The sequence below is a fragment of the Anarhichas minor genome, unplaced genomic scaffold (assembly GCF_050575085.1).
Source record: "Anarhichas minor isolate MPS153535 unplaced genomic scaffold, ASM5057508v1 ptg000026l, whole genome shotgun sequence".
Classification (NCBI taxonomy): Eukaryota; Metazoa; Chordata; class Actinopteri; order Perciformes; family Anarhichadidae; genus Anarhichas; species Anarhichas minor.
Window position 1 is genome coordinate 2340107 of NW_027466472.1, and position 20991 is coordinate 2361097.

The following is a 20991-nucleotide window of genomic DNA, read 5'->3' on the forward strand; positions in this document are numbered from 1 at the left end:
ATGCTTTGTGTTTGTTCTCTCTCTCTCTCTCTCTCTCTCTCTCTCTCTCTCTCTCTCTCTCTCTCTCTCTCTCTCTCTCTCTCTCTCTCTCTCTCTCTCTCGTCCCGTCTACGACCTCGACAACGTGACCAGACGATGACCAAAAAAGGCGCAATCACTGTGCAGGTAAGAGTCCGACACACACGTGGCGCCCGCAGTAATAAAACCGCACATATGAACATCTTCTGACGTCCCTCTCTGTCATTTAGAGAAAGGAACTTTTGCAGAAGTTTTGAGAACAAACAACGTTTAAAGGCTACATTGTGGACCGTGGGCCAGATTTCAGAGTTCACATGAGGGCAGTCCAAACTGAAGCAGAACTGCAAATACAGCGTTTAACGCAGCAGCAGAACAGGTTGGGTGAGCGTCAAGTATTTGCCGACTTTAGGTTTTAACGTGTTGTGTGTATGTGCGTGTGAGAGAGAGAGAGAGAGAGAGAGAGAGAGAGAGAGAGAGAGAGAGAGAGAGAGAGAGAGAGAGAGAGAGAGAGAGAGAGAGAGAGAGAGAGAGAGAGAGAGAGAGAGAGAGAGAGAGAGAAGAAGGCAGCGAGGAGAGTGGATGACTTTGTTACTCCGCCCGAAAATGTGGTGGGAGGGCGCTGAAATGAAGTGTATGAGCGCACCGACGAGTTGGGACGCGTCTTTGGAGAGATAAGGTGGAAGAGAGGGACTCAACGTAACTTCATGTTTTTATCCCTCTCTAAAAGGGGATCCACAGACTTATCAGCCGGGTGTCCAGTTATCGTTGAGTCGAAGGAAGAGTCTCAGTGGGTTAGTTGACTCCCGGTCTCTTTGGTCGTCGGACAGCCTGCCGTCCATCCAATGTGCGTAAAAGGGCTCTATTTCCTCACCGTCCTGTCTGGACTCGCAGCTTCAGGTGAGACTCCGGTTAGAGTAGATAAACCGACGAAAATATTTTGTGTTTGTTAATGTGAGTTTTTTTTTTTTACTTTGTATTGGGCATACAGTCTAGTGAGATCTATCCAAGTGCATTTTTAATTTCATGTGTTTTAAAGTCAACCAATACCACGTTGTTTTGCGTTCTATGTTCCCACTGTGATACAGTAGCCTCTACATACATACATTCTTTAAGACGATGCTAATTATATAACAAGCCTATATCTGCTTTCATCTGGGTTTTCCAAAAGTTTACATCGGCAGTGTTTTTTTTTTGTCCCACATCCCAAGAGTGATTTTAAGACGTAACAGGAAGGCCGTTTGGAGACGCTCCCGACAATCAAGTTTCAAAGTAAAAGGGGAAACCTTGATTGTCTGTAGGGACCCCTAAACCTCCATCTCCGCGCGTCATTGGGAAGTGGAGAACTTGGCACAGTGGCACCGCGCGTGAAAGTTGACCACTTCTGACGACATAATGACTTTACAGTAGGCCTTTTTTTACTGGCATCAAATCCCGGTCGCATTGTTTTGGGGTTATATGCAACCTCACTCCTTTCCTGCCTTTAATGTGCATCCGTGCTTACGTTCACACAGACTGTGAAGTGGCCCACTGGAAGGCAGATAAGTCCTCCTGCTTCCCGTGCAGGGGGGGGGGGGGGGGGGGGGTGTCCAGGAGTCAAGGAGTCCAGGATATGTCAGTTTGAATCATAACAACTCAGATACAAACAACCATCAAAACAAGAGATGTCTGATTGTTATAGCTGCTCACATCTAAATGCTGCAGGCTAATGGAACATGTTTTAATATTACGAATTAGCGCTATCAGGGGCAATTTATTCAGCAGACGCCAGGCTGCTTAACCTTGAAGTAATCTGTGTGCATCCCATTTAAGTGGATTATATTGATTGAGCATGTCCATCCGCTGCCAAAGCACCATGCAGGGTTTCACTATAGTAGCAAGCTGCTTGTGTTTACAAGGAGCATGTGCCTGCAGATCAGTCACTGCATCACAGGCTGAATAATATACTGTGTGGACATAGAGGGATAATCAAATAACAGCGTGTGTGTGTGGGGGGGGGGGGGGGGGGGGGGGGGGGGCATGTTGGTAGTCATTACAGCTCAGCAGCATCGTATCTGTTATGCCGCAATCATTCCAATCACGTCCATTGCCTTTGGCCTAACTGTGCTGGCAAAATGGCACGACGTGATTAAACAAACCATGCAGACTCTCATCTCGTTTCCAAGAGACATGTGTGGTGTAAAATTGCAATTACCTGCGCGAAATGGCTCTGATTTATTTCCCTGCTTCACCAATTCCTCCCCTCAGGTGCGACAGATATGACATTAAAGCAGCACAACATATTTACCCATCCGCCCGCCACTCTTTTTGACATGATCAATGACAGCTAGTGTTCATTTGCAGACTTGCGGCCTATTTTTTTAAGGAGATATGATATTGACCTAACAGAATAATCTCTCTGTGCTGCTCCAAATATAATCACAGCAAGTGGATGCAGTGGTTAATAAACACACTACTCATTTGTGTAGTGTGTGTGTGTATGTGTGTGTGTGTGTGTGTGTGTGTGTGTGTGTGTGTGTGTGTGTGTGTGTTCGGCAGGAGTTGTTATATAAGAAGATACTATAAATCCTGATTTGTGTCAAGATACCCCTCGGGAGCAATGTTTTTGCTTTTCCCAGCACCCGATTGGAATTTCTTTCTTGAGCAGATGTGATTATAACCAGATTTAGGCTTTTTGTATTTGTGAGGTGTGCCAGATGCAAGGCCAAAGCAGGATCAGTGAAAAGCTCTTGCCTCTCATGGAGGTGGAGGCTCAGCACAGTCGACCACCACACTAGTCAGATTAAAACACGTTTTGCGACATGTTTTCTGCCTAGTTTTCAGGAAGTTAAAAATGTTAACAGTTTAAAATGATAGAGACCATGGCTGTTATAACTGTTATGAGGCTCCATGGCAAACATTGGTGTGTGCTTTGTGTGTCTATCATTACACCTCCAAGCGGATGTCTCCTATAGAACCTCCCGTTGTTCTCTTGTTTTGAGCCGTTGAAATCTTTAAAAGGAAAAAGTGATGTTTGAACTGTAAGCAGAAGGCTTCAGTAGTCAGACTTCCCCGGCAAAATCTCAAGTTTAAAGTGAAAGAAAACACCACATTCGATGGACAGAATTGACATCTTATTCCGTCTTGTTGTCCTGTTCTGTATTTAATACTTTTCATAATGTAATTTGACAGCAGTTTACATTCAAACATTGGTTTAAAAGCCGGGCAAAATAACAACCCAACTGTGGCCGGCTAATTAGAAAGGATTAAGATTAGACCAGATTACTCTCATTTCTCCACCGGACACAGACAAGGGGCTAAAATATACATTTTCCTTTTGAATCCGTCTTTGTCTTTTTTTTTTCTTTTGTCTTCTTCTAACATTTTCTTCTTTAGCCAGAAGTCTGAAATGATCACAAGGCTGACGTGTGCCAACCTGTCCTGACTTACAGGTTTAACACGCCCCCCCGTCAGGTTTACAGTAGACGAGCAGCCTCTTGCCCTCTTGCATCTGTTTACTGGGATGTAACGGTTATTTCTCTGCCACAGCGGCTCTAATCTCGCCAAAATAAGAGGTGAGGTCGGTATAACAAAGCATGGCTGCGGCCCTTAAGTCGCTGTACTATGTTGACACACCTTGGAGGACGTCTGTCTCTTTTGTGTTGGGTTGACAGGATTGCTTTGGGGGTGTGTAGAGTTGACAAAGACACGTTTGTTTGCAACAAAACACACCAATCCCCGACACGGTTGGCATCTGTGAAGTGTTTGAGCGTGACGGCAAGGCGCTCCCTGCGTCATGTTTAAACCACAAGACTGTGCTCGGCTCCGAGTGTAAGCAGGGATTTGAAATACACTTCTCACTGAGCTGAAACATGTTTGGAGGTTCCTCCGAGGTTTGAGTATATGTACACACACACACACACACACACACACACACGTTTTATGTTCATCTGAATCTGTGCAAGTGCAAATACTGCATGTTTGTGAGCATGGGTTTCTTTTTGTGAAGTCACATTCTTACACACTCCCTCACTGGGAGTTTCTCCTGGCCTTATTTTCCTTTTCTGTGTTGAGTTCAGTATGACTTTTGTATGTATTCCTGCATGCAGCCATTGTTATATAAAAACGCTGACGCATAGAAATTGAAAGAGTAGTAGAGGCAGCTACTTATCCGGTTTTTCTTACTAATTATTTGACAATGTACTCAGCAATGTAAATGAATGAGAGTGTAAGTAGAGGAGAGAAGGGGTGGGGCTAGTGGGTGGGGCAGGTGAAGGACACTTCAATGTTCCCTCTTGAACATTGAAGCCCGGCCCATGTGAGTGCTTTTCTGGTTTCTGGTTTCGGTGTCTCACTGGCAGTCCGGTGTCCAGCAAGTTTATGTCTTTGATTATGTACAGTAGCTACATGGGGAGGGAATACAAAGGTGTAAATTACTACAAGTGGGATGTTACTTTTAGGATTCTTTTAGCTCATAGTTTTCTAATGTTGGCCTGATCGGGAAATAAAGTGGCTCACTGATAATTTAGCGATAGGTTGTCATGAAATTTGGGGACAAACGCACAAAACAGTGTCCAAATGAATGCAGCAGAGGTCAAGATATCCTGATTTTTAGTCGGCTCCAAAGAAACTGGACGCCTACATCCTCCAAGTGGCATCTTTCATTAGATCCTCCCTGCCTGGTCAACCCAGATCTTTCAAACGTCATTCCAAAGTTTGTGACACAGGCTTTCTGCCATACATTTGAAGACAATTTTGAGATGTTATCAGGGTTATTTTCTTATACTTTATAGTGAGACTTTGTAGCGGTTGATGCGGTTAAAATGCTAAAACTTACTGTAACAGCAGCACAAGAGAGGAGAGGAGTCACAAAGTCCGTGAACTGACTTAATCTCAGTTACACAGCGATATCCATCTAAAGTCTGCATTAGCCTACAAGCTTCCGGTCATTCTCCTAGACCAAGAAGTCAAACCCTTAACACTGTGTCCACACAGGAGGCGGGAGCAGCATGTCAGCAGAGCAGCAGCTTCAGGGCTGTCTGTCTGTGTCCACACAGGATGCGTTCAGGCATGGTATAGAGTGTGGGTCACCCAGCTTTTGACGGCGCTCAGAATCCAACACGCTAATATACGCGTGTCAACAAGAAGAAGACCTGAAGAGTAACAATATGCTTCTGAGTTTACATGCATGTAGTGAAATGAAGGCCTGTTTAGACAGCTGACTCACATGGGACTAAAAAGAACCCGACTTGCAGTTACTAACAGATAATGTTTAAATGCTTATTAGTTCAACTTTTCATCTGTCAGACGAAAATTGTATCTTCAGAGCCACAGATGATATTATTCAATTATTTTACAGACTGAGTAGTATTTTTCTTTGACAAGTAAACTGATCTGTATTGGTGAGATATTTGCGGCCCTTTAAGGCGTAAAGCACAGAGCAGAGGCTTGTAACCTGTAGCTCCTCCACAGTGTGTTTTCTGATCTCTGTATACAGTAGATTGTCATTTGCTTACTTATTCATCTGCTCAAGAGCAGAGGTGGAAGTCACAGTGGGACTGGATCCAGTCTGACTCACACCGCTGCAGGACACTGAACATACTAGCTTCGTAATAAATATGTGAAGTCCTTCGAGGGTTCGACCGTCCTTCCAGAACAGAACCCTGTGGTTGTGTTGTGTCGGAACGTACGCGTCGGACCCCCCCGCCCTCAGGAGTTTGTAATCCCGGGGTGAAGTTGTGGAGTCAGCTGCGAGGTGGGAGTGGAAGAGGTTTGATGGATTAAACTCTTATCCTCACTCACCCACTACACGCTTCCTCTGGCTGCCGCCTGATGAATTACAATTGGCCTGGAGGAAGTAGGAGGGGGGGATATAGAGAGAGAGGAAGAAAGAAAAAGAGATTGATGCTTGGTCTGTTTGGACCGACCTTCAGAGTGTTTCCAAACACATTTCTTATCATTTTCTAAAGTGTGGTTGATACGTCTATAGGGTTAAATGAGAATAAAGAACAGTAAATGCATTTTCAGAATTGCAATTTGTGACATTTTTCATACGAGGAAATGTCTGTTTTTTTGTCGATATGAAAAAAAAGAGTGATTTCCCATAAATCCCTTTAATAACAGTTTTTAGATTTGCTGTTCCAAACACCCGGTGTCTGGTCCATCTCTCTGGTAGTGATACATTTGTAGTATTATGAGCAAGGATAGTCACCATGGATGAAAGAAAACAGCTCCACCTGCAGAAAGTCAAACTCAACAGAACATGTGTGAGAGCTGAGCACCAAAACATTTAAATTTAGTGTTGAGAGAAGAGAGAGTGAGGTCGTAAACCTACTTATGTTCCAGAATGTGCCTATTGATCATACATTACATTGCCACAAGTATGTGGCTGCCTGAGTATTACACCTATATGTGAGAGTTGCTCGTGTCATTCCAAAAAGCGCCTGGCTGGCTGTCTGTGTTGGATGGGGTTGAGGTCCGGTCTCTGAACAGGCCAGTCAGGTTCTTCTTGGGGAAACCATTTCTTTGTGAAACTGTCTTTGTTCACTAATGCATCACCAAGTTGAAACAGGAAAAGACCATCCCCAAACTGTTGACACACTATTGTGCAAATATCGTGCTATGCTGTGGCCTAAATATTTCCTTTGAGTGGAATTAAGGAGCCCAAAACCATGAAAACAAACCCCAGATCAAAAGCACAAAAATGCATACCTTTGGCCATACGTTATATTTGCTTGTCTTGGCTCAACTGCATGTTTATGGCTGAGTGGAATGAACGGAAACCTGCACAGAGAAAATGTACAGCACGGTATGTTACACACAATGTTGCGTCCATCTTAGGGGTTCCCTCCCATTACAACACTCAACACTTATACACTCTCCCTCAACTCTGTGTCCTCCTCCTCTGGGAGCACACTGTTACCTGAACCTGCTATTCCCAGCCCTCAGTCCGGCCTTGCATGAAAGACGGGCCTTGTTAATGAAAAAAAACGAAAACTAACCTGGGCTTGTGAAACCTCTCACAAAGGAGAGAAGAGGCTCTTTGTAACCCGCTGAGCTCTTTGTGTGGTTGGTCCTGTCCTAAGTGTTTCCTCCAAAACCATTGCAACGGAGAATCTGGTTTCCTCCGGTGGTCCCTTTGTTTCTGAGCCATAATGAAGAGAGGAAAGGCACAAACACACCATCTGGGACATAATGTAATGAAACCAATTTCCTGATTCAGAGAGCCTTGCCAGCTGCTTGATTTCTCCTGCAGGGTTTCCTCCCTCTCTCTTGAAGTGCAAGAAGACTTTAACATCCTCTTGGCCAAAGGAAAGATCAGGTCAAGTGTATACTGTAAAGGAAACACCTCTCAAACACCGATTGGATATCACGATAATGTTCAATCAATCAATGGATATTGAACTACGTTTGACTAACAAAAGCTCTGTTCCCTCTGCTTTCCCTTTGCTGTTTATGAATCTGCATATACGCAGATTAAGACGACACAAAAGCACCGACAAAGATTTGGATTGCGCAATAAGGCACGCGTGGTTTGTTCATTCTGTGGATTGTTTTCAAGACATTCAAAGACAGAATATTTAGAATGCCAGAGAATGTTTGCCGAGCAGTTATGACAAGAGTTCAATATACCGAGCATGCCTCTCTGCAGTGTGAAACACTCCCAGACTGGCCTGAGAAAATGCAAAGGTGTTAAAAAAGTTAAAAATAATTATATCTGATGAGATAAGTCTGTTTGTCTATTAATAATTTGCAGAATATCTCTAAAAAGTTGAGAGAAGTGTTGGTTAAAGACAGGTCGCGGTACAAGGAAGAAGTGATTCTTTTTTTGCTGCAGAACATACATCTAAAGATCCTTTCCAAAGCCCAAAACACAGAGCAAAAGTGTAAGAAATGGATTAAACAGTGTGTGTATCTGCTCTAACCGTAATATGCTAGTGTTAGCATGCTATCTACCGTAGCCTACTACATACAGATGTAACTGTGCGTCACTTCTAAGACCAAGGAGCATTCAATTAACTAATTTGTGGGGCTACAGTTTATCCCCCGTTCACAATACCAACATCTACTGTTTAGCGTTTACTCGGAAGTTGATCCTGGATGCTGTTGAAGTTAGCATCTCTGTGCTGCTTTTGTTGGATATGGAGAAGGTAAAGGCCTACTACAACAACCCGAACCACACTCATGACCTGAGATAGCGATATGTTCTCTGAACGCATTGGTTAGTCCTCATCTTGATGCCTTTACTCTTGTAAAAATACGTGCTGTTTGAAAAAACATAGATCCAAATCTCCAAGTAGACTTTAAGCATTTACCTTATCATACTTCTAACTAGCTCTACACTGCAAAACAAGAACACTTCTGTCGTGCCATGTCTTCTTGGATCATCATATGACTTTTTACTTTACACAACAGTTAGGATTAGTACACCGCCCCACCATTTCCCCCCCCAGCTATAGCAGAATGAAAATGTCTTCTGCCAACACTTTCTTCTGCACTCACTGACACAGTGCATGCATAGCATGCAGCCTACTATATCTGGCAACGTGAGGCTGAGACAAAGTGAGGCACGGTAGAGTTTTATGCAGCTGTAAACCTGCCCACACTCTTTGACATTGGGTGAAACAATATACGGGCAGGTCAAACACTACTTGATATTTGTCGTGCCTCTCTGGAAGGCTTTTATACAATCTTGGGATGGCTGCCAAGACAAACAAAACTAATCACACTTGAGTGGGCTTGGTTTGATTATTTTACAGTAGATGAAAGTATTTGCCCTCTTTCGACGGGCCGGTGGACCAGTGCAGATTGTACCACCACGTAGCCTGGTGTTGACGCGTAGAATCAAGTGCATTAAAGGTTCGGCAAGTTCGCTTTATTGTGATATATTGGACATATTGACAGATATTATGGACTGTTGCCAACACCGTTACATCTAATGAGAATGTGTGTGTGTGGACTTGTGCCAATGGTGAGCACCCCTGAGAGATGCCAAACCCGACACACACGCGACACACACAAGCTGAACAATAGAAGACAATTTTTGACAGCTATTCCAGTTATTCCTAATGCTATACTGTTCCTGCACACACAAACACACTTTATCCAGAAGTTATTGTTAGATAAGAAGCTGACCTGAGGTGAAATCCCCATGTGCGAAAGTCTTTCATTGTAGCTTTAATGGCTTTAAATTCAAGCAATCAGGTAGCAAAGTGTCAGCACACTTCACTCAAAGGCTCTAATTTTGTCTTTTTAATTACTAGAGTAGAGTGTAATTGATCTTCTTCAAATGTTTTCACAGCATTTAATAACTTTAATGAGGGGAATATGGAGTAGAGACAAAGTCTGAATGAGAGGAGGCTTTTTTTACGCTTTATAATGATCTGAACTTTCTTTTTTTCTTCTAGCTCTGACTCAGCAGCACCTTTGCGTCAACTCGACAGACCTCAGCATTAGAATTAATATATTTGTCTGCACTCTTGCCCTTCCCTCCTCTGTAGGGTACATAGCTCCATCTTAATAAGCCGTGAAAGCTCTCTCTCTCTCTCTCTCTGTCTCTGGATGCTGGGTGTGGTCAGCGCTATAGCCAGTCAGGTCGTTCAGACATAAACAAGTGGCACACCGACATGCTGCAGTGGAATAAAATGGACAGACAAACAAACACTATTATCTGATCTCTGTCTCACAGACTGCAATTATGTAGAAACATACATTTTTCCATCATTTTGTTATCCTCTTGCTCCATTCAGCACTCATTTCCTCATCTGCTCAATCATGCTGCTCCTGCTCCTTCATCACTTAAGCTCACTCTCTCATTTCAGCGTGTTTATCTCTCTCGTCTCTTTCTCTAAATGAGTAAAATTCTGCACTTCGCTCGATGACATGCATCCTCCTCAGCAATTAGTGCCTGCTAATGACCGATTAAATAGCGATCATGTACTTTTAGCTGCAGGGAAAAATGAGTAATGTAATTGAGGCACTGTACATAGCCCTAACTGTTCTGTCATTCTGCTAATATCCATTATGCCTTCAAAAAGGCCTGATTAACCTTAATTCTTAATCAGCTCAGCTTGCGTCAAAAGACGGCGTAGTTGGAAGCGTTTTATTTTTTTGTTGCAGAAAGGAGATTAGCAATGCTTTAGCAATGAATTCATGCATAGATTGGTTAAGGGAAGATATTTGGAAAGGAGGTGTTATGGCCTGGAGAACCTGCTTTCTTTCCTGATATATGAAGCACCATGGATCATTTCAGTATCAGCATTCAATTTGGTCGAGGAGCATAGGCATTCCACTATTTTGCTGATCTTCCCTGTGCACGTATACTCGCTGAACTAAGGATGTAAAAATAGAGGGGTTTGACTGTGTATACTGATTTGATAACTAATGAATGTTATGACAGAGACTTACACCATTCTCTCCTATTTATAAACCAGACAGAGAGCCTATGCTAGCAGCTCTGAGGCTGTTCTACAGCGGCACATTGGGCTAAATGCTAATGTCACCATGCTAACATGATGACGGTGACAAAATGATATTTTGCAGGTATAGGCCTCATATTTACCACGTGCTTTGTCTTAATTTAGCTCGTTAGCGTTCTAACATTTGCTAATAAGCACTAAACACTAGTAAATGATGGGATTAATTTAGCAGGGCAATTGGTCATAAACCAAAGTGTTAGATGGATTAAAATGTTGACCTGATGATTCCGCTAGATTAAAAGTTTATGGATCACCAAAGTGGTTTCCATTAATCTTGAGGGAACCACATTTTCCGTCCATTTGGCAAATAGTAGTTGAGACATGGATGAAAAGTCAGGGGATTATCTAAATCGGTAGGGTTGATTTTCTGGGGAATGTCTGTAAAAGAAATCCTGCAAATATATCCAACGGTTGTTGAGATCTTTCAGTCTGGACCAAAGTATCGACAGACATTGCCACCCTAACCCATAATACTAGCATTGCTATAAAGAGAAACCACGTATTCCTAGTTTGAAATGAGGGACTTTTTGTTTACAGAAGTCGTCGTCATTTTTCTGAGACATGCAGTTGACAACACTCATCCATACACACACGCAGGGAGTTATTACTGTCTGTACTGATGCAGCCAACACTGATGTTATCCGCCTAATGAATATCCTAAACACAGGCAGTTTAATCCACTAACTTCAGGGTTTTCCGTATACTCAGGTAGAGGAGGAAATGAGATAAAGGTTGCAGAGGAGGCTTGTTCCCTGAGGAGTCCATCCATCAAAGCATTATTCTGTTGTGTGAAAAGCGTTATTTATTGATGCAAGTTGAAGTAGGCCTACCTTCCTTATTTTCAAGACTGTGATGCAGAAAAACAAAAACAAAACAAGTAAAAACTACATTCCAATGACAAGTGTGTTTTCATTCAGTATAAATACAATTTTACGTCTGAAAAAGGGAACTGACGATTTGCAAAGATGGGCATCTCTTGCAGTGTGTACTCTGCCTGTATTGCTCACTCCTCCCAGGTTTCATCGGGCTCATTTAAAACACATTAGGCTGTTAGAGCGCTGTCAGGCCCCAGCGATGAGAGAGAAGCCTGTCTATTTTTAATGCTACTTGGGGGCCGTCTGGTTGCCCCAGTCTCTCATCTCAGCCCACAGGAAACTCTCTCCAGCCTGATAAGGAACAGAGCACGCCGCCCAAGGAGCCAAGCCCCCGCTGACATTTTCCCAGCTAGCTCCTGCCTTATTGCTCCCTGTGATTATAGTGCAGGGGTAACAATATAGTACAATTTGCCCTCCTTGGACTTTTCTTATTTCTATACTTTTGAGCCTTATGCCAGTCGAAATAGGGCAAACCTACCTCAAGTCCCTTAACCCACATTTTAAATAGTGGAATCAAGCTTAATCCATCTTTTTAGGGTTTAAAATGTAATATATATATATATATAAGTTGTAGTAAGAACTGTGAAATAGCTGCAAGTATTGAGCAACCTTTTTTTAAGTAATTGACAGCTAGAGGTTACATCTCATCCATTTACATCAGACTACAGTATAAACCTGATGTTAGTCAATTGCATCAACAAAATCAAATAATCTCATATCTTATTTATGATGAAGTGCCCTCTAGGTTGCCCTTTTAGAGAAAATACGTGATGCAATTTCCTCTTTGGTGGCCCTATGGTAGATAAAACTTGCTGAGGTGCCCTTAAAGTAGAGGAAACATGATGAAGTTCTCTCTGGGGTGCCCTTCCAGAAGAGAAAACATGATACAGTGCCATATAGGGTGCCCTTCCAGTAGATACAAATGAGAAAGTGCCCTCCCAGTTGAGGGAACATGATAAAGTTCCCTCTTGGATGCCCCTGTGGTAGATACAACTTGATGAAGTGCCCTCTAAGGTGCCCTTCCAGAGGAGAAAACATGATGAAGGTCTGTCTTGGATGTTCCTATGGTAGATAAAACATGATTAGGTGCCCCTTCTAGTGGAGAAAACATGATGAAATGCTTTCTTGGATGCCCCATACTAGTTGAACGTTCCTTCTAGTGTACCCTTCACCTGGAGAAATGAGATGCAGTGCACTAATGGGTGCCTTTAAATTGTGATGCAGTGCCATATAGGCTGCCCTACATGCTAGAAAACTTTATGCGCGCTGGTGCCCCACTACATGCAGCTAGTGCCCTTGATATTTTATGTCCCTCAGACAGCCAGAGTCCGCCACTGGGGACTTGATCGGCTTGTTCGTGATGTGACTTTTACCTGTCGCCAGACAGAAACTCAGCTTTAAGGCTGACTCTGTCTGAGAGAGTGCATGCATGTGTGTGTGTGTGTGTGTGTGCGTGTGTGTGTGTAAGTGCTCACCCCATTCTGGGGAGCTCCATCCATCATTATGTGGAAGAGCCAAATCGTTGCCAATATCCCTCTTTGCTCTTCCAGTCCATCCATTTTCCATCTAATCGGTCTACCACGTAGCCTACTGTAAAGATTGATATAGTCCACATCCATATAATCTACACCAGACACTCAATTTCAGCCCAGTCTCAACTGCAGTAGTGCAGCTAAAGTGACTATTATTCACCAAATGTCACAAATGTGTTCTGCTGATCTGAAATCAGTTTGGTTTTTCAGGATGCGATGAATCAGATGTTTGAAAGGAAAATCTAATCTCGTACTTTCAGCATTTGGACCAATCTGTGGGATTTCACGATATACTGTATGTATCTAATACAGATATAGTGACAACTTAGAGTTGGTGATTTTTCTTGCAGCAGCACTGCGTAGGCAGAGGCAGGGTCACTGAGTGCATTGTATGTACTCGCTAGGCAGGAATTCACTGATGAGGTTGAATTCATAGCGCGTCTGTTGCGTTTTGTGGTTCTTTCACAAACCATTTATCTACGTATTGATTTTTGCTCAGTATGCCCTTCGTTCCGCTTCTGGGTAAACTCTGCTGCTGTGCCATATGTTTGTATCTGGCAGGCGTGCTGCAGGTCAGCGGGATGCGTGTATACACCAACGGGGACATGGAGGCCGTCAACGGGACGGATGTTCGTCTGAAATGCACATTCCAGAGCTCCGATTCCATCAACCCCAACACCATCAGCATCTCCTGGAGCTTCAGACCCCTCAAACCAGGCCGAGAAGAGTCGGTGAGTGTGTGTGTGTGAACAAACCTTAAACCTCCCTCATTGTGTGTGAGCATATTGAGAAGATGCAGCAGGTCTGGTTTTATTTATTGTCTTTATTTCTCTGTGAGTTTAAAGTACCTTCCTTCTTTCAGACTCAGTTTGGTATTTCCATCCGTGACAATCCATCCAAATCAAAGCCATTGTTGCTCTGACTAAATCTACCCATCAATTTCCACCTTTAGGTGTTCTACTACCATCAGCAGGCATATCCTCCGTTAGATGGCATTTTCAGGAAGCGCGTCAGTTGGGACGGCGACGTCATGGGCCGTGACGCCTCCATCGTACTTCAGCAGGTCAAGTTCACCTACAACGGCACTTACATCTGCCAGGTCAAGAACCCGCCGGATGTCCACGGCACGGTTGGAGAGATTCGACTCCGTGTCGTCACCACAGGTCGGCACTCTGACACTTTCAGACACATATTTCTTTACATATACCAAGGATATATTTGTATTTGATCTGTCTCTGAAAACATCCAATCAACTCTTGCTGAAAGTAAAAAAAGGGAGGACAGCACAGGATAATTAAAACCTCCTAAGCCCTAGCCCTATTTTTAGGCCTCTGCTCGAAATTTGCATACCCATACTCAAAAGAGTGCATCTTTGCAACCACAAGGTCTATTTGAATAATTGTTGTGTTGTAATAAAGGGAACACTTGTGAGATTTGTTCAGATGTGTAAATATCAGTGTATATGTTACTGGTTAAGAGTAAATGAACATGGCACACAGCTCAAATTGAAAAGTTTCAGGTTCGCCTGAAAAAAAAAGCCCTTTTATTGTTATTATTTCATTGAAATGATGCAGCCCCCAGCCTAAAACATCTCCCAAATTATAGCACATATATGTGAACAGTCTCGTAATCTCTGTAAACCAGAATATGGAAGAAAAATAAATATGTGCATTCAGTGGTTTGGTTCTGAAATTGTAATACATGCTCGTGTTCAATCGTCCAAAAATTAATAATCCAAGAGGTTTTAAGCAAAGGAAAATAATATTTAATTTCAGAGAAACTGCTGATTTGCATTTGATTGCAATCCATCCAACAGACCCAATCGTTGAGTCACTTTATTCAAAACCACAGTTCTCAGTCTAGATATCTAAAACTAATCCAGCAGATGTTGAGATACTTCACAGCGTAAGTGAAAATTGACAAGAAAAGTCAAGGAATAAACTGTAGGATTCATCCTCTGGAGACCACGCATGTTTGTACAAAGGGGCCATGGGAGCCCATCCAATAGTTTTTGAAATACAGTATTTCAGTGAAAACCACAAATGTAAGACAGTGTATTAGGGAAGGGGTAATATTCCAGGAAAAAACTCTCTTTTTTTCTGTGTTCTTCTATGAACATAGTAAATACTAATATTGTAGAAGTTACAGGAAAGACGTATAACAACCGAGTCCACATTTCTGCTCTACATCTTGGGGCCAGACCCAGACGTGCTTTAAAAGTGATCAGTAAAATCTCAAAAATCAATTCTAAAACGAACAGGGAGCCAATGGAGAGAAGCCAGGATGGGGCGATGTGATGTAGTCTGTTAGGACCAATGAGAAGCCGAGCTGCTGCATTCTGATTGCTGCATAGATAACAGCTTCCTGCAGACACACAGGTACAAATACACAACGCCTCTGAGGAGTTGTTGGTGTTGTTGCTATATCAAGCAAGCATGCTCAGTCTGCATTCTCTGTGTTTCCTTCTCACCCCACAGCCTCTTTCTCCGAACTTCTCCTCCTGGCGCTGGCTGTCGGGGGCGGCATCGCCGCTGTGGTCATCTTCCTCATCATCATTATGTCCTGCAGGCGGTGCAAGAAGAGGAGACAGAGACAGCATGAAGGGAACGAGGAGGCTCCCCGCAAAGAGAGAAAAGACCCCACTGTGTGGTAAGACCAAGAGAAAGACAGAAGGGGGTGGAAGAAGGGGACAGAGAGAGGAACCGAAGAATTTCACACTTCCTCTCTCGCTCTTTGTTCAACTGTGGGGATCGGGGCATGTGGCGCTCCTTCTTGGGGTCTGGGGCTCTTTTCCTTCTGGACGTTTCACCTCCACCTTCCACTCCAACCGCAGTCTTTGGATCCCAAACCTGGACCATAGATGATGGGCAGCTGTCACTAACCAGATATAAATTAAGAAAGTGCCTTTGTATAGGATGCTAGATACAGAACTTAAGCCAGACTGTTGTGTAGCTTTTATGATGTCACCACGTGCCTTTCACTTCTAGAGAGAAACAACTATATTATCAGTTCATCTTTGCCGGTTCAGCTAAATGGGCTTCAAAAACACATTTCCTGTTTAGAGTAAATGTTTTGATGATGTAGAGGTCGAACAATGGTATATTCCTGCTGTTTATTTCCTTACTAATACATTTCGAACCCCAACAATGCAGTACAAGCCGCATGTTTGATATATTGTTTCAACAAACAGTAGAAACTGTGGAACAATGAATGAGCAGCTTCCTAGCTTCTATTGAAATTTTGTTTTAATTACCAGATGATACATGATGAAACCCCATGCATATCTGTGATCTGTATCTATCAACCCTCATTTCAAAAGTTGTATATCAGCTGTCTGTTCCACTTTACTGTGGTTCTTCTGAATCCGCAGGAGGATGTCCGTGTACATGTGTGTTTTGGTTCACTACTGGAGTTATATTGCTGTATTTTTCTGAGATTCTGTGGTGTGATTAGCCTGATGTTGAGGTTCCTGCAGAAATGATCAAGGTGCTATCAAATAATCAAAACCTGATGGAGAGCACTTGTTGGAAACAGACATTTCACACAGTACTTTTGTAAAAAACAAACAAAAAAAACCCCAACTTACTAGCACGAGATGAGATATCAATTCTAAATGTCATTGACAAAGTAACACATCTTTTTAACAAGTAGCCTCTCTGGTGACCAATTGTCTGTTTATAACAATGAGCTGTTTTGTCAAAAAAACATCTTTTTTTTTCTGGGCACGTGGGACTTCTTTGTTTCAATCTTGGGTTTTCAGATCTCTCTGTAAAAGGCGCCATAACTGGTTACTGTCACAACTGTGCTGCGATACTGTAACTCACTTTATTCATCAGACTAAGCACCTCAAGGAAAAGTTGACAACTTTGCTGTCATCTTGGTCTTGATCAGATTTGTTCAAACTTCAAACCCACTCACTGAAAAACTTGGCGAAGGAAGGAAATATTTGTCACCCAATCAGATGGCGATGCGTAAACAGATGAATGATCCAACCTTCGCTCTCAACTTGGGACAACTTAAACCTGTGTGACACTAACCCTTTGTTCCTGCTGCTGTGCTTGTGTTGTCTGCTCGTCTTTGTCCTGTCCTCATTGTGTGTGACTTATGCACATGCACGCACATACATAATTCATGAATATGTCATGCATGGATTCATATCACGCTCTGTGTTTGTATGTGTGTGTGTGTGTGTGTGTGCGTGTGTGTGCTATGTTTCTCCCCCCGGTGCATGTCTCCCTCTCCCCTCTGTGTATGTCCCAGCCACCCATCGAGGGCCGTCCACCTGTATCTGTCAGAGACGTCCATAGAGATTGACAGTTCGGACGGCATGATCTCAGATGCCAGCACCAAAAGCATGAGCTCCTCGGAGGAGGAGGGCCCGAGCTCAGACGAAGAGGAGGACGAGGACGACTCCGACTGAGGATGTAGGGACAGTCAGGGAGACAGAAAGACTGATGTGAAACCAGCAAGGAACCCCGCTGGAGGGATGCCCAGATGGCACCTGTGGATTTCGTTTCGAGCGGAGACCTGATAAAGACCGCGCTGCTGACTCTGTGTCGAAAAACAAGCACATTGTTCAAGAAAAATGGAAAGAAAGTTATGTTTAAAGAGTAAGAACAAAGAGATTAGAGCGATGAAGGTCGAGGCTTCAGAAGCAGAGTCATTTTACTTTTGAGAGAATCCAGATATATCCACATGAAGGAAGAAATGCTGGATTTTACCTGCGAGGCTTCGGAAAAGAAAAGCATTATAATCCTGAAGCTGGCTACTGTGTCCTGAAAGGAAGAAGTGCCAAATCAGGCTCAACAACTAACTGTTGTCTCACACGGATCTTGTTAAGTCTTGCAAGGCTGAAAACCTTTCTTTGGTTGGCTTTATAGACAACAATAAGTCAAATCTGTGAGATTCTCACTCACATGCTTTGCCAAAGCATTGTAGATGACGCAGGTCTTGCATATATGCACAACCATACCTGCCAGTCGCAGAGCACTTGTTAGAAGCAGTTTCATCCTCCAGTTGTAGGCTTTAGGGGGCTTATGTCACATCGGATTACTTGGATAAAAGAGCATAACTGTGATGTTGCTGTCATTAAGTCTTCAGGCCAAATACTTGATCAGCTAGCGAGCAAACGCATGCACGGACCTGTCCTGAGTGTTGTGTGGTGACACACAGTCAGATCTGAAAACCCTTCGATTGCAACAGCCTTTTATCTCTCCGTGCATCTGTGAATGCATTACGTCTACTAACAAATGATATGTGTGTAGATTATTTTTTTCTTTCGATTTTTCTTTTATAGGAAGTAATACCAGAAGTATTTGATCACATTGTTAAAAAATGTCACTGTATGTGTTTGTTATAGAGCTTTTATATATATATATATATAAATATATAAAAAGATTTTCTAATAAAAATGCCTTTAAATGTTTACCACATTGGGTCATGTTACATTTCACTTCACAGAGGTGATCTTGGCAGACACCAGCTGGGCCATAAATAATCACACCTAACTTGGGAAGATTTGAGAGAGCTCATCTATTATGTAAGAGAAGAATCTTGTTATCCATCATTTATTATGCACCATTATCTTGAATGCACTTCATCCAGTTGTGTGCTTATGGTGTGTCCGTCTGCACAGCTCTTCACTTGTTTACCTGTAAACATTACTGCAGTGAATCAGTGTTTAATTTGTTGCACGTCCAATATGTCTGCCTCTGTGACTGCTGGCTAGTTTATCGGATGAGAGTGTTCATGACTATGAATATCTTACTCGTGTTACACATCTTCGTGCTTGGGGGTTTGTGCGTTTGTGGGCATTGATCAAAGTCTATACCTGCGGGTGTAGCTTTAGTTACTGACCGACAGACCTAAAGTGTGTGTGTGTGTGTGTGTGTGTGTGTGTGTGTGTGTGTGTGTGTGTGTGTGTGTGAGTGTAGTTGTGGGCAGAGCATGGTTGACGAGCACTAAAAAGAGGGAAAGGAGGGGGGAGACAGAGTCCGTTTATCTAAGCTAAATAATTACATTCTGTTGTAGAGGAAGGCTACTAGTAATGAACTGATAAAACAACAGTGGGGTCTCTAGATAATCTTATTTGTATCACCAAAGTGTCTGTTAATTACTCTGGCAGAGCGCAGACATTGGCCTCCTAATAATCCTGCCACTTCAGTAATCAATTGTGGGTGTGGAAACAAACATGTTTCAGGCTTATTAGAGTTCATGGGCAGAAACAATATGACAGTCACGTACGGGAAATCAACATTTTGTGGACGTAATGTGACAAATATTTTTTTTTTTCAGCCTGGAAATGAATTTAATATCAGAACAGTTTACTATCTTAAAACCAAACATTGTAGAGAAGGCACATATGCTATTTTCTCCAGTGACAGCATGGTAAATAGACCAGAATGCAATGCAACACACGGAGCACTTTACATTTTGAGTGAAAAATATGACGTTTTTTCTTTTGACTGTTGCTATGCGATCATCGCTGCTGTCACTCGCTCCACCCAGACAAACACAAAAACACATCTGCGTGCTGCAAGTTCATGCCCGTTCTCTGGTGATTGCCAAATGGCAAATTTAGGAAAGTAGGGAAAGAAAATGAGAGATATTAAATATCTGTTGCTGCTGAGCAATCGGCTGGAACACCAGGCAGATATTAGCATGTTGTTCCCAACACCTCCTCCTGTTTTAATGTCCTACCTGCATCAACATGATGGTAGCAGGCAATGCGAGCCAAACTCCTGGGAGAGGTGCTCTCAACCATTCCTTGTTCATGACTCATTTAACGAGCCATTCTCAGCCACAATGCGTTCGTTACTGCAACACGCGTGAATCCTTTCTGTAAGCAATAGGGTTTGTTTGATGAAGGGAGGAAGGACACATAGTTCTTTCTCTCTCTCTCCCACTTGGTCTATGTCTTGCTTCATCTCTCTCCCTTGATTTTTCCGTTTGCTGCATTCCACACCTTAGGAAGGGTTGTACCTGGCCCGTTAATGTGGAGAGGCACTAAATCCCTTCACACATACTTACACACTAACTCACTTGTGACACACAGGCTTGGCACGACAGGTTGTGGAAAGAGAAAACAAATCACCTCACTGACCGTGCGACTGAATGTCGCACTGTGACTTATATGGACACCCCAACACACACACACACACACCCATGTGCACTCAAACACTACAGTTACTAATCCATTCAATCAAAAGGTGGAGAGTCAGCTTTATTTGCCTTCGTGTACTGCATTGAGTAGGGCCTCCTATAGCTATTGTGCATGAGTAATGCTGCCATACTCATTTGTGACAGCCCTAAGAAAAGTGTCTGCATTATAACTTTAAAAATACACTGAGTGCACTGGAGTGCATTGGGTACAACTTTTCATCAACTATTCGGTACATAGAGTGCATATAAACTGATGAAAAGACAGAAAGGCTCTCACGTTTTCTTCGGCTGAAGGATAATAGTTACGTACACCGTCTGGCACCAACAATTTAAATCACCTTTATTAGTCCCCTCCCGTGTTGACAACAGAAGAACAGGTCTCTTGTTGACCAGAGTCGCCAGAAAACCAGTGAGTTGGGACTGAGAAGATTTCAGCCGAAACTGAGACCACTCTACTGTAACCAGACAGAGAGCCCCTGTATTCACACACACAATACGCAACACAATGTAATGATGTGTGTGTGTGTGCGGGAGGAGCCAGGTAAGAGGCATTCAACTTTATCTTCCAACAAAAGATGGGGAATCTCTATCAAACTCAAGCAGATTATTCTGTGTAATATAGTTACACACAATACATGTGGAACGCATACGTTCTGAAAGCTCCCAGGTTAGGCAAGTCTTTTAACTCTGCATCTATAAAAAAAAGGAATTGGTATCTCTGCCCCAGTGTGGGAACTGTTACATAATATTGTTAACAGATGCAATACAAACTCCGTGCTGGTGAATGAATGCGGGGAAGAGCAAACCTGCACCAATCTCTCTCTACATCTCCAGCATCCACAGAGATCGGCAGCGAGTTTGGAGTTTGGAAGGAACCGAACATAAACACAAAGGGCCGCCAGGTGAGAGCATGAGGCAAAAATGCTGTGTGCTTTACTGCACCTGTCTATG

At 43.0% G+C, this 20991-nt stretch overlaps 1 protein-coding gene across 1 annotated transcript; it reads left to right on the forward strand.

Annotated features, from left to right (window-relative positions):
* Positions 1-580: 580 nt before the first annotated feature.
* Positions 581-15532, forward strand: LOC142959554 (myelin protein zero-like protein 2). The gene is made up of 4 exons (XM_076100876.1): positions 581-915; positions 13441-13610; positions 13832-14042; positions 15357-15532. The coding sequence occupies exons 1-4, from the start codon at positions 861-863 to the stop codon at positions 15530-15532; spliced, it is 612 nt and encodes a 203-aa protein (XP_075956991.1). The 5' UTR covers positions 581-860.
* The last annotated feature ends 5459 nt before the right edge of the window (positions 15533-20991 follow it).